General features: G+C 35.9%; 1 protein-coding gene across 9 annotated transcripts in view; it reads right to left on the bottom strand.

The window, feature by feature from the left end:
• ATRX (ATRX chromatin remodeler) overlaps positions 1 to 12,687 on the bottom strand; it is a 236,711-nt gene that overhangs the window by 104,191 nt on the left and 119,833 nt on the right. For all 9 annotated transcript variants that reach the window (XM_024746107.1, XM_024746111.1, XM_024746113.1 and 6 more), the window contains 2 exons: positions 1,865 to 2,006; positions 595 to 704 (listed from right to left, as the gene is read on the bottom strand). In XM_024746107.1, coding sequence (XP_024601875.1) covers positions 595 to 704; positions 1,865 to 2,006 — 252 coding nt within the window. The remainder of the gene's footprint in view (positions 1 to 594; positions 705 to 1,864; positions 2,007 to 12,687) is intronic.

Here is a 12,687-nt window from a genome sequence, read left to right as displayed (position 1 = left end):
ATCTCTGCTACAACTCCTGCAGTCTTCCTGCAACTTCCTGCATTCAGAAATGTAGTATTTTAATAGTGAAAAATATATTATGTTCTCATTACTATAGGATCACAGACTGTTAAAAAGTCGGGAATTCCCTGGCGGTCCAGTGGTTAGGACTCAGTGCTTTCACTGCCAAGGGCGTGGGTTCAATCCCTGGTTGGGGAACTAAGATCCCGCAAAACCACGCAGCACGGCCAAAAAAAAAAAAAAACACAGTGTTGTAAAGGAACTCCATTTCCGCCTCAGACTCTTTGCAGTTTTACTGGCTATGCCTGTAACCCTACACATTCACTTCATTAGGATCTCTGCTCAAAGATCACTTCCTAAAAGATGCTTTCCCTCTCTATTCTTCCTTAACATTTATTATCTGAAAGTACATATTTCTTATTTTATTTGATTAAAATCTCTCTCCCCCACCAGAATATAAGCTTCTTGAGGGAGAAATCTTGTTATTCTTGTTCATTGCTTTATCTCCAGCTCCTACAACTGTGCTGGAACATAAAAGAATACATATTCTTAAATTAATGAATGCACAAGAACAGAACACCTTCATGTTCTTACCTGTAAAGTCTTACCAAGGCCCATGCAGTGGGCGAGAATGCATCCTGAACCTGGAGATTTCTTTGTTTTTTTTACAGACTCACAGCAGCAATCCCACATAAACTGAACACCTAAAAATGACAGCTTCGTTATGCTCAATGTAAAGGCTCAAGTTAAAAAAAAAATCTTCCGTCGAGACTTCCCTGGTGGCACAGTGGTTACGAGTCACACTCCTAATGCATGGGGCCCCAGTTCGATCCCTAGTCAGGGAACTAGATCCCGCATGCATGCCACAACCAAAGTTTGCATGCCACAACTAAAGAGCCAAAGAGCCGCAACTAAGGAGCACGCCTGCCACAACTAACACCTGGCACAACCAAATAAATATATAAAATAAAATAAGATAAAATAAAATAAATCTTCCATCATAAACACATCAAAAACATAACCAAAACTTCTAAGAAATAGAATTTTTTAAAAAGAGAGATTAAAATCTCTTAAATGTAAATGAGATTTGTTTTACGCCCCCCCCCACACTAAGGTTAAATAGAAAAAAATGTGAACACAAGCACACAAGAGGGTAACTTTCACTCCTCTATCACAGAAGACCTTCTCCATTCCCTGGGATGGTCCAAAGATACATATGAATAATCTAAAATAGAAACTTTATCCAAAGGGAGAATAGATTCCTATCAAATATACTTTCAGGTTTACTGAGTCAATCAGGAAAAAAAAAATCCAGGAGATAATTCATCATTTCTCCCTTTATTCAACATTAAAAACTGAACAATAAAGGGGCTTGCTACCTAAGGAGTAGGAACTATAGAACTTCCCTTATGAATTCATTCATATACACAATCAAAACTGACTTACTGATTCCACTCTGACAAAGCAGAGGATAGGGATAATTTGGTATCTTTCCAAAACCAATGTAGGAATATTATTAACAAACATACTTGAAAAAGCATTTCCTGAAGAAGGCTTTTAGCTAACTGTACCTCTCCCTACCCCACAGCTGCCTTTACCCAACCACTGTAGATTAGGTGAAATTCACTTGCTATATATACCCATTTGTGAGGGGTATACTTCCCCTTTCATAATACTCATTTTCTTTGCAATTGTCCAGTTTTGTTCTTCATTTGCTTATGCACTCCATAAGGGCAGGGATCATATCTGTTTTGCTCACCAGTAGAAGTAACTCCAGTACTTAGCAGAATGTGAGGCACACAGGGGACACCAAATATTGGTAAAATTTAACTAAAAATGCTTTAATCATCTAATAGTTTCTTACCATCTACTTGATGGGGTTTCAATTTGATAACCATATTTCTATGAACCTGCACTAAAGGTTCTTTGGTTTCTTCATCTTCATCTAAAACCAACTTGGTTGTTATTGGACACTTAGTGGGTGAAGCATCTTCAATTTCTATCACCTACAAGAAAGACAATTATAGTTAAGCTCAAAGAAATCTTTCAAGCAATGGTGGAGTATGAGGCTTACTAAGGGAAATTTTGCAAAATACAGACACATCTACTTCCATACCATACATCCAATATTCTGGTTCAGTAAGACCAGGACAGATCACAGGTTTATATGTTGTCCAAAATCAAAAACCTCCACAAGACTTAGAATCACTGTGGTAATGTCGCTGATTTAGCTCATTGGTTCTCACCTTGAACATCTCAACACGTTTTAGGTAGAGATGTGACAAAAGTAGCACTCTAAATTAATCCATGGCACCACCATTAAGATTTGGCTCCCCAAAAGGTATTTTTCTATTCTTCTACAGGACATGTGAAAATGTGCAAGGGCACTTATGATTATCACAATGACTGGTTAGGACTGGTATTTAATGTAGGCAGAGGGGAAGGTAAATATAAATGTTCTACAATGTGAAAGACAGTCCCAAACAAGAACTGTCCCACCCAAGATTCCAGAAGACTCCCATTGAAAAACACTGTAAATATGTGTTGTGAAAGGGAAAAACTTTCAGAAACACCGGTTTGAGAACCTCAGGCTCGAAAGCATGACAAGAACATATAATAACCTCTAAATGCAAAAGGGAAACAATTACCTCAAGTTTCTTATTTGAAAGAAAACTTAAATACATATAAATACATATGAATACATGTATCTGTATATATTTTTTGCTTTCTTATCCCAATGTCTATCCATTACATAGTATACTCAAGAACTATATAAGCTAGGTACAAGTGTTGCCATTTTACATATGAAAAAAAAATGAGAGACTGAGAAGTTAAATAACTTACACGAGGTCATACAACTATTAAGTATCACAACACTAAGATTTATACCCAAAGGGTTAGGCTCCAGAGTCCATGCTCTTAACCACTATGCATTACTACTTTAATAAATTAAATACTTGTATAAACAGGTTTATGGTTCCATGGCAATCAATAAAGATTCATGATTTTAAACTGTACACAATGTGCTGCTTAAGGATAAAATATTAGCTGGTATTCTTTCCCTTATTTAGAACCGTAACTAGAAACGAATGGATTATTTGATACTCACTACTGAAATTTTCAAACATAAGCAAAAGTAGACAGTAGCATAATGAACCCTGTTACCCATTATTCAACCTCAAAAATTATCAACTTCTGGCCAGTTCTGTTTCACTGACAGCCTCGCACCCATTCTACAACTCCTTTGATTCCATAACTGATTTTGAAGCAAACCCAAGCAAGCATGTTATTTCATCTGTAAGTGTTTTAGAATGTCTCTTTAAAATGACACTCTCGAGAGGTGCTCCCGCTCTCGGCTTGCATGTATCCCCAGGGTGTTTTGCCCTCCAGAGGGTACTTTTGGTCTCATGTCCCTTCTCTGTGCTGTGCCCATCTGAGAGGTCGGGAGAGAGGCAAGGAAACACCCAAGACTGTAGCCGAGGGGTGGGGGAGGGGGATGAGAAGGAAGAGGAGACGCTCCCCCTCACATCTGCCTGCAACGGTGGCAACCGGGCAGCGTTTTTCCCGGAGATGAAGCTCCCCAAGAAGTCAGCTTAGTATCCCAACCTTGGGGACTCTAGGATAAAAGAGACTGGATCCACAGATGGAGACTTTCTTACTGTTCTTCCGTCCCTGAAATTGCGTTACGGTGAGATTTTATAAACGTTCTGCACCAACTCACAGAACGTCTCAGGAACCTAAATGACCAATACATTTCAAACTCCCTGTCTGAGCCGTGTGAATGAAAGGCTCTTGGTGCTGCAGCCAGGAGTCAGTGCTGTGCCTCTGAGGTGGGAGAGCCAAATTCAGGACACTGGTCCACAAGAGACCTCCCAGCTACACATAACATCAAATGGCGAAAATCTCCCAGAGATCTCCATCTCAACACCAGCATCCAGCTTCACTCAACGACCAGCAAGATACACTGCTGGACAACCTATGCCAAACAATTAGCAAGACAGGAACACAACCCCATCCATTAGAAGAAAGGCTGCCTAACATCATAATAAGTCCACAGACACCCCAAAACACACCACCAGACATGGACCTGCCCACCAGAAACACAAGATCCAGCCTCATCCACCACAACATGGGCACTAGTCGCCTCCACCAGGAAGCCTACACAAACCACTGAACCAACCTTAGCCACTGGGGACAGAAACCAAAAACAAGGGGAACTACGAAAATACAGCCTGCAAAAAGGAGACCCAAAACACAGTAAGATAAGCAAAAGAAGAAGACAGAAAAACACACAGCAGATGAAGGAACAAGATACAATCCCAATAGAGTGGGAGGGAGGGAGACGCAAGAGGGAAGACATATGGGAACATATGTATATGTATAGCTGATTCACTTTGTTATAAAGCAGAAACTAACACACCATTGTAAAGCAATTATACCCCAATAAAGATGTTTAAAAAAAAAAAAAAACTGTCTACTTATTAGTGACTAAGTGCATGTGTTTATGCACTCAAGGTACAATTTAAGTAAAGTTTATATAACTAATAATAGTAATGAAATGGGAGAATTTAGGAGAAATGATAAATTAAGCTATAGCAAGGAATAATAAATAGGGACATGAAATGTATCCCATGTCTGAATTGAAAAAGGAAAAGAAAAAATGAAAGCAAAACCATTTAAGCAACATACTGAAAAGGCTGAGCCCCATTTCTGCTGATGGAGATTCAGGATCACAATGAATGATGGAGCACTAGGGACCAAATTTACCCTCCTGCTGTAATCAATTAGGAAAGTAGACAAAATATACAAAACTAACATTTTTGGACTTTGAATAACAGGCACCAGCAGGACACTGATACCTGAGAGAAGCAAAACCAATAAGGAGGGCCCTATTCCCCCTTGACTGCTGCCTGAAGGCACATTCCAGAATCGAGGGTATCCAAAGCAGAACACCGGAGTTGTGCTGAGCTGGGGAGACAGAAGTCAAGCTGAGATGGCTAGAAAAACTACAGAGAGAAACTACAGAGAACTACAGAGAGAAAAGGACTATACAAAAAGACCTCCAGAAATCAAAATGGGAGTCACTGTCTTAACTGAATATTAAAATGCACATGAGGAGTAAAACTCCACAAAGTCAGACAAAGTGTGACCAAGAAGTTGTGAGCTAAATAGTTCCCAATTATCATATAGGTCTGGAAGGCATTCAATTTCAAACAAGGTAGAGTATACTCTTCATGCGTAACACAGGGCATTCAGTAGAGACCAGAGAAAGGCCATCTTTAAAATGGTAGGAAAGTTTTATGGTATTTTTACTTACCCTTATCCCACTACCTCCTAGTGAGGTGATGGTCTTATTCTTGAAGCAGCAGCAGCAGCCTGGTTGACAGTTTCCTCCCTCAAAATAGAGGGAGCACAGCAGAAATTATTTGCAAATTATGGTATATATCTATTATAACCTGCCTGGGGATAACCAAATGAATGACATAAAACTCTTATCATTGTTTCACCTAAGTTGAAATTCTGATGGGAAAAAGCAGAAAAATATGCTTAAAAAAAAAAGCTACAAGGCAACTATAAACCCACAGTTGTCAGGGCCAAGACATTATAGGTGGAGACATATAACTGACCACCTAAGGCCCAGAGACGAAGCTAGGATGAGACTCTTGGAATTTAGGACATTCAAAACCAGCAAAATAGACAGAAGAATTATAAAACCAAGTGTATGCCCAGGTAAGAAACATGCTCAGAAAATACCTGAAAAGCCCTTCAGTTTTAACCTCAGAGTGATCCTTTAGCTTCATTGCAAGTCTTGTTAAGTACTGAAGGAGTGCCCCAGTACAGAGCCAATCTACAAAGACTGGAAAAGATCAGGCATTCAAGGAAATCTCTTTCAAAACATTAACAGAACATTAGTGAAAGGAAAAGAGCATTCAGTAATGATGCAAAACAATAAACAAACTTTGCAAAAATAAATGGGGAGAGTCTCATATCAATCAGACTATGACAACTAAAGAAAAAAAATACAGCAAATCCTTGGGAAGGGAGAGAACTTAATTTCCAGAGTTACTGCATTATAATAGCCAAATGCCCAATATGCAATTAAAAAAACCCCACAAACCAAACAATGAAACAGGAAAACATGGCTCATTCAAAAAAACAAAATAAGACAACAGAAACCATTCCTGATAAGTCCCCAACAATGGACTTATTAGACAAAGACATTAAAGTAACTGTCTTAAAATATGTTCAAAAACCCAAAGGAAACTGGACAATCTAAAGGAAATCAGGAAAACAATGTAGGCACAAAATGGGACTATCAACAAAGCAGCAGAAATTATAAAAAGGAGTCAAAAGAACTGAAAAAGGAAATAAGTAAAATTCAAAAAGGATTCAGATATGAGCAGGCAGAAAATTATCAAACATGAAGATGTCAACTGAAATTATCAAGTCTAAGGAGCAGAAAGAAAAAAGAATTGAAAAAACTGAGAGACCAAGGGACTTGTAGGACATCATCAAGCAGATCAATATATACATTATGAGAGTCTAAGAAGGAGAAGAAAAATAGGGGCAGAAAGGTTATTTGAGGAAATAATGGCCAAAACTCCCCAAATTTGAGTAAAGACCAGGATCTAGAAATCCAAGAAGCACAACAAACTTGAAGTGAGATAAACTAAGAGACCCAGACTAAGCACTTTATAATCAGAACTTCAAAGTACAAAGGAAGAGAGAATCTTGAAAGTAGCAAAAGAGAAGTGACTTGTCACATACAGGGATCATAAATAACATGATCAGCTTATTTCTCATCAGAAACTTGAAGGCCAAAAGGCAGTGCAATAATATATTTTAAAGTATTGAAAGAAAACAACTGTCAGCTGAGAATTTTATATCAAACAAAAGTATCCTTCAAAATAGAGGGAGAAATCAAGACATTCCTTAACTGAGAGAATTCGTTAAAAATAGACCTACCCTACAAGAAATACTAAAGGGAAGCCTTCAGGTTGAAATGAAAAAAATGCTTTATACTCAAAGATGTATAAAAGAACTAGAGATGTATGGAAAAGATACACAGTCAAATATAAAACCCAGTATTATTGTAATTTTGGTTTGTAACTCCAGGTTTACTTTCTATAGGATTTAAAAGACAAAACCATAAAAAGTAATTATAAATATATGTTATTGTGGCATAAAATGTATAAAAACAAAATCTGTGACATGAATTATATACGGGGGGAATGGGGCTCTAAAAGACTACGATTTATGTGCATGACTGAGGTCAAGTTCATTCAATTTAAACTACATCATTATGATGTTAGGATCTTATATGTAATCCCATGTTAACCACAAAGAAAATATCTACATATGATTACACAAAAGAAAATGAGATGGGAATCAAAATGTGTCACTGCAAAAAATGAAATAAACAAACCAAAAAAAAGGGAAGCAATGGAGGAAATGATGAGCAAAAAAGCAGTAAGACATATAAAATATAGCATAATGGAAGAAGTAAATCCTTACTTATCAGTACTTACTGAAAATGTAACGGATTAAACTGCCAATCAAAAGGCACAGAATGCTAAAATTCATTAAAAAATGATCCAAATATTGGTTGTCTACAAAAGACTCACTTTAGATCAAAAGACACAAATAGGTTGAAAATGAAAGAATGGTAAAAGATATTCCATGTAAACAGCAACTAAGAAGGCTGGGATGGCTATATAAACATCAGACAAATAGACTTTAAGTCAAAAACAATTACAAAAGGCAATATATATATATATATATATATAAACAGATGAGTAAATTAATCAAAAAGATATAACAATCATAAACATAAATGCACCCAAAACAGAGTCCCACATTATATGAAGCAAACACTGACAGAATTGAAAGGAGAAATAGGCTGTTCTACAATAATAGTTTGGAGACATCACACCCTACTTTCAATAATGCATAGAACAAGCCAACTAAAGATCAACAGGGAAACACAGAACTTGAACAACCCTGTAAACCAATTAGCCCTAACACACAGAACACTCTGCTCAACAACAGCAGAGTACGAATTTTCTCAAGTGCACATGGAACTTCTCAAGGACAGACCACATGTTAGGGCACAAAACAAGCCTTAATAAATTTTAGAAGATTAAAATCATAAAAATCAACTATACTTCAATAAAAAATAAATAAAATGAAAGGTTTTACTGACCACTTAAAAATAAGTAAATAAATAAAATCATAAAAAACTATCTTCTCCAATCACAGTGGAATGAAACTAGAAATCAATAACAAAAGGACAATGGGAAAAATGCAAATATGCATAAATTAAACAAGATACTCTTAAATAACCAATAGGTCAAATAAGAAACCACAAGGGACATTAGAAAATACCTTCAGACAAATTAAAATGAAAACACAAAATACTAAAACCTGTGGGATTCAGCAAAAGAAGTGCCAAGTGGGGAATGTATAGTGGTAAACACACACATTAAAAAGGAAATAAGATCACAAATTGAGAACTTAACTTTACACCTTAAAGAAGTAGAAAAAGAGGAGCAAACTAAACCCAAGCTAGCAGGTGGAAGGAAATAATATGGATTAGAGCAGACAGAAATAAAACAGACACTAGAAAAAGAGAAAATCAACAAAATCAAAAGTTGGTTCTTTGAAAAGAATAAAATTCACAAATCTTTAGTTAGAATGAGTAAGACAAAAAGACAGAGGATTCAAATTATTAAAATCTGAAATAAAGGTGATGACATTACTAGCAATTTTACAGGAATAAAAATAATTATGAAAGAATACTACGAACAACTATACAACAAAATGGATAACATAGATGAAATGGAAAAATTCTTAGAAACACAAACCACCAGATCAGACCCATGAAAAAAACAAAATCTGAACAGACTGCTAAACTAGTTAAGAACACTGAATCAGTAATCAAACTTCCAACAAAGAACAAAGCCTAGGGCCAGATGGGCTTCCCTGGTGAATTTTACCAAACATTTAAAAAATAATGACAATTTTTCTCAAACTCTTCTAGAAAACTGAAGATGAGGGAATATTTTCTAATTCATTCAATGAGACCAGCATTACCCTGATTCAAAATTCAGACAAATAAACTATATGAAAGCTACAGATTCTCTATTAATATAGATTCAAAACTCCTCAACAAAGTACTAGCAAACCAAATTCAATAGCATATTAACAGGATTATACAAAATGGCAAAGAAAGAAACTGTCATGACAAAGGATTTGGCAATGATGTCTTAAATAAAACAACAATAGTACAGGCAATGAAAAAAAAATTGATAAACTGGACTTCATCAAAATTTCAAACTTTTATGCAAAGGATACTTATCAATAGAATTAAAGATAATCCACAAAATGGGGGAATATATTTGCAAATTACATATATGATAAGAGACTGATATCCAGAATATATAAAGAACCCCTACAATACAACAATAACAAAAAAAGCACAATTTTAAAATGTGCTAAGGATTTCAATAGACATTTCTCCAAAAATATACAAATGGTCAATATGCACATGAAAAGATGATCAACATCATTAGTCTAAAAAAAAAAAAAAAAAACATAATGAAATACCACTTCACAATCATTAGGTTGGCTATTACAAAAGACGGGAGAGGCAGAGAAGAAAGAAGAGAAAAGAAAGAAAAGAAATATTGTAAAGATGTAGAGAAATTGGAACCTGTATGCATTGCTGGTGGAAATATAAAATGGTGCAGCTGTTGTGGAAAACACTGTGGTGATTCCTCAAAAAATACATCAAGAATTACCATATCTTCCACCATTCCACTTCTGTATATATACCCAGAAGACTGGAAAGCAGGAACTTGAAGAGATACTTGTACATCCATGTTCAAAGCACCATTATTCACAATAGCCAAAAAGTGGAAGAAACCTAAGTATCCATCAACAGATAAATGAATAAACAAAATGTTGTATATGCATAGAATATACTGTTCATCCTTAAAAAGAAATTAAATTCTGATAGTTGATATAACATGAATGAATCTTGAAAACATTCTGCCATGTGAAATAAGACAGACAGAAAAGGACAAATACTGAATGATTCCACTCATATGAGGTACCTAGAATAGCCAAATTCATAGAGACAGAAAGTAGAAGAGGGGTTACAAGAGACTAGGGAGAAGGGGGAATGGGAATTTATTGTTAAATGGGTACAGTTTCTGCTTAGGATGATAAAAAAGTCATGAAAAAGGATGGTGATGATGGTTACACAACATGTATTTCACTGAACTGTGTACTTAAAAATAGTTAAAATAGTAAGAAATTTTTTTAAAAAACCCAAAGAAGCACAAACAAAAATAGTCATGCCAATATGTAACAGGATACTCCAATTTAGTGAAAACGTTGGAACAACCTAACTGTACCTCAAAAGAAGATTTGGGGAGGGGAGGATTGACAGTGGTACATCCATTCAACAGATAAGCTGTTTCACAGTTAAGAGCAGACACAACCTAGGGAGGACAGAACACTCTCGAAACATTAAGTAAAAGGAAAAAAGGCAAGCTGAAGAAAAACACAAAAATACGTAGATGTGTGCATTCCATGGTATGTCAAAAGCAAATGTACACTTAAGATTGGTACATTTCACTCAAAATAAATTTTACATAAAAAGAAAAATTTTTAATAAATATGAATTCTAGCTAATGACATGCAAGCTAAAGCATTAAGGTTAAGTGAAATGATGTCTGCAATTGACATTGAAATGCATAAAAAATATAATGATCGATAGAGAGATTAGTAAATAAATAGGAATGTAACAAACCAAGTATAGTAAAATGTTAACAGAAAATCTAGGACCTGAGTTTATGGGAAATCACTGGGAAATTCTGTAAACCTTGCAGTACGGTGGAACTTTTCATAGTAAAATGCTTGAAAAGAAAGATGGTGTGACTATACTATCATCACACAGAGTAGATTTCAGATGGTGAAAAATCACCAGAGGTAAAAGGGGACATTACTCATTGATAATGGGTCAATTCACAAGAAAGGAATAACAATCATACATGTACATGTACCTAATAACAAACTATAAGCAAAAAACTGAGAGAAGTGCAATGAGAAAATGACAAATTAACAATTATAGTTGGAGACCTCAACACTGCTCTCTCAATATGAGACAAAATATCATTAAGGATAAACAGGACCTGGGACTTCCCTGGTGGTCCAGTGGATAAGATTCCACGCTCCCAATGCAGGGGGCCCGGGTTCGACCCCTGGTCGGGGAAGTAGATCCCACATGCATGCTACAACTAAGAGTTCGCCTGCTGCAACTAAGACTCTGCATACCATAACTAAGAAGTCCACGTGCTGCAAATTGAGAGTCCGCATGCTGCAACTAGGAAAAAAAAAAAAAGATCCCACATGCCACAACTGAGACCTGGTGCAGCCTAAATAAACACTTTTTTAAGTGTTAACTTAAAAAAAAAAAAAAGGATACACAGGACCTGAATGTAATAAACCATCATAACCTAATTGAAATTTATAGAATATTTCACCCCACAATGGCAGAATATATACATGGAACGTTCAGAAAGATACATCATTTTCTGGGTCATAAGAAAAATAGGAAAGAGCTGAACAGAGTAAAAGGAAAACACAAAACATCAAAATTCATACACTGCAGCATTTAAAACAGTATGCAGAGTGGGGAACTTTATACCTTTAAATGTATATATTAAAAAAGGAGCAAGATCCAAAATTCACCTTAAGTAGCTGGTAAAAAAGCAAATTAAACCCAAAGAAAGAGTGATAACATAAAAATAGAATGGAAACCAATGAATTAGAAAAAGGTGAAAACAATAAAGGAAATTAAATCCAAAGCTGGTGTTTTTGAAAAGATAGTAAAATTGCTAAACCTCTAGAGAGACTAATCAAGAAAAAAAAAGACAAATTATCAATAACACAAATGAAAGATGAGATATCATGACAGTGCCTACAAAAAACAAAAAACTTAATAAGGGAATACTGTGAACAAATTTACATCAATAAATTAGACTACATAAATGAAATGGACAAATTCCTTAAAGACAAAATTGACCAAAACAGGCCTAAGGAGAAACAGATAAGTCTAAATAGCCCAACATTTATTAAAGTAACTGAATCTGTTTAAAATTTTCTAAAAACTCAGAAAACATCAGACCAATAGCTTCACTGGAGAATTCTATCAAACATTTAAGAATGAAATAATATCTATCTTACAAACATCCTTTTAAGAAGACAGAGGAGGGCTTCCCTAGTGGCACAGTGGTTGAGAGTCCGCCTGCCGATGCAGGGGACACGGGTTCGTGCCCCAGTCCAGGAAGATCCCACATGCCATGGAGCAGCTAGGCCCGTGAGCCATGGCCACTGAGCCTGCACATCCGGAGCCTGTGCTCCGCAATGGGAGAAGCCACAACAGTGAGAGGCCCGTGTACCGCAAAAAAAAAAAAGAAGAAGAAGAGGAGATAGAGCACTTCCCTACTCATTTTACATGAGAACAGTATTACTGTGATAGCAAAAACAGAAAGATATTACAAGAAAAGGAATTTACAAACCAATATGTCTCCTTAACAGTGAGGTAAAACTCCTGTTAAAACAATATAGCAAAAGAAATACAACAATATATAAAAAGAGTAATATACCATAACCAAGCAA

The sequence above is a fragment of the Neophocaena asiaeorientalis genome, unplaced genomic scaffold (genome assembly GCF_003031525.2).
Source record: "Neophocaena asiaeorientalis asiaeorientalis breed wild unplaced genomic scaffold, Neophocaena_asiaeorientalis_V1.1 scaffold51, whole genome shotgun sequence".
NCBI classification, from domain to species: domain Eukaryota; kingdom Metazoa; phylum Chordata; class Mammalia; order Artiodactyla; family Phocoenidae; genus Neophocaena; species Neophocaena asiaeorientalis.
This window is presented reverse-complemented; position numbering and strand designations above follow the sequence as displayed.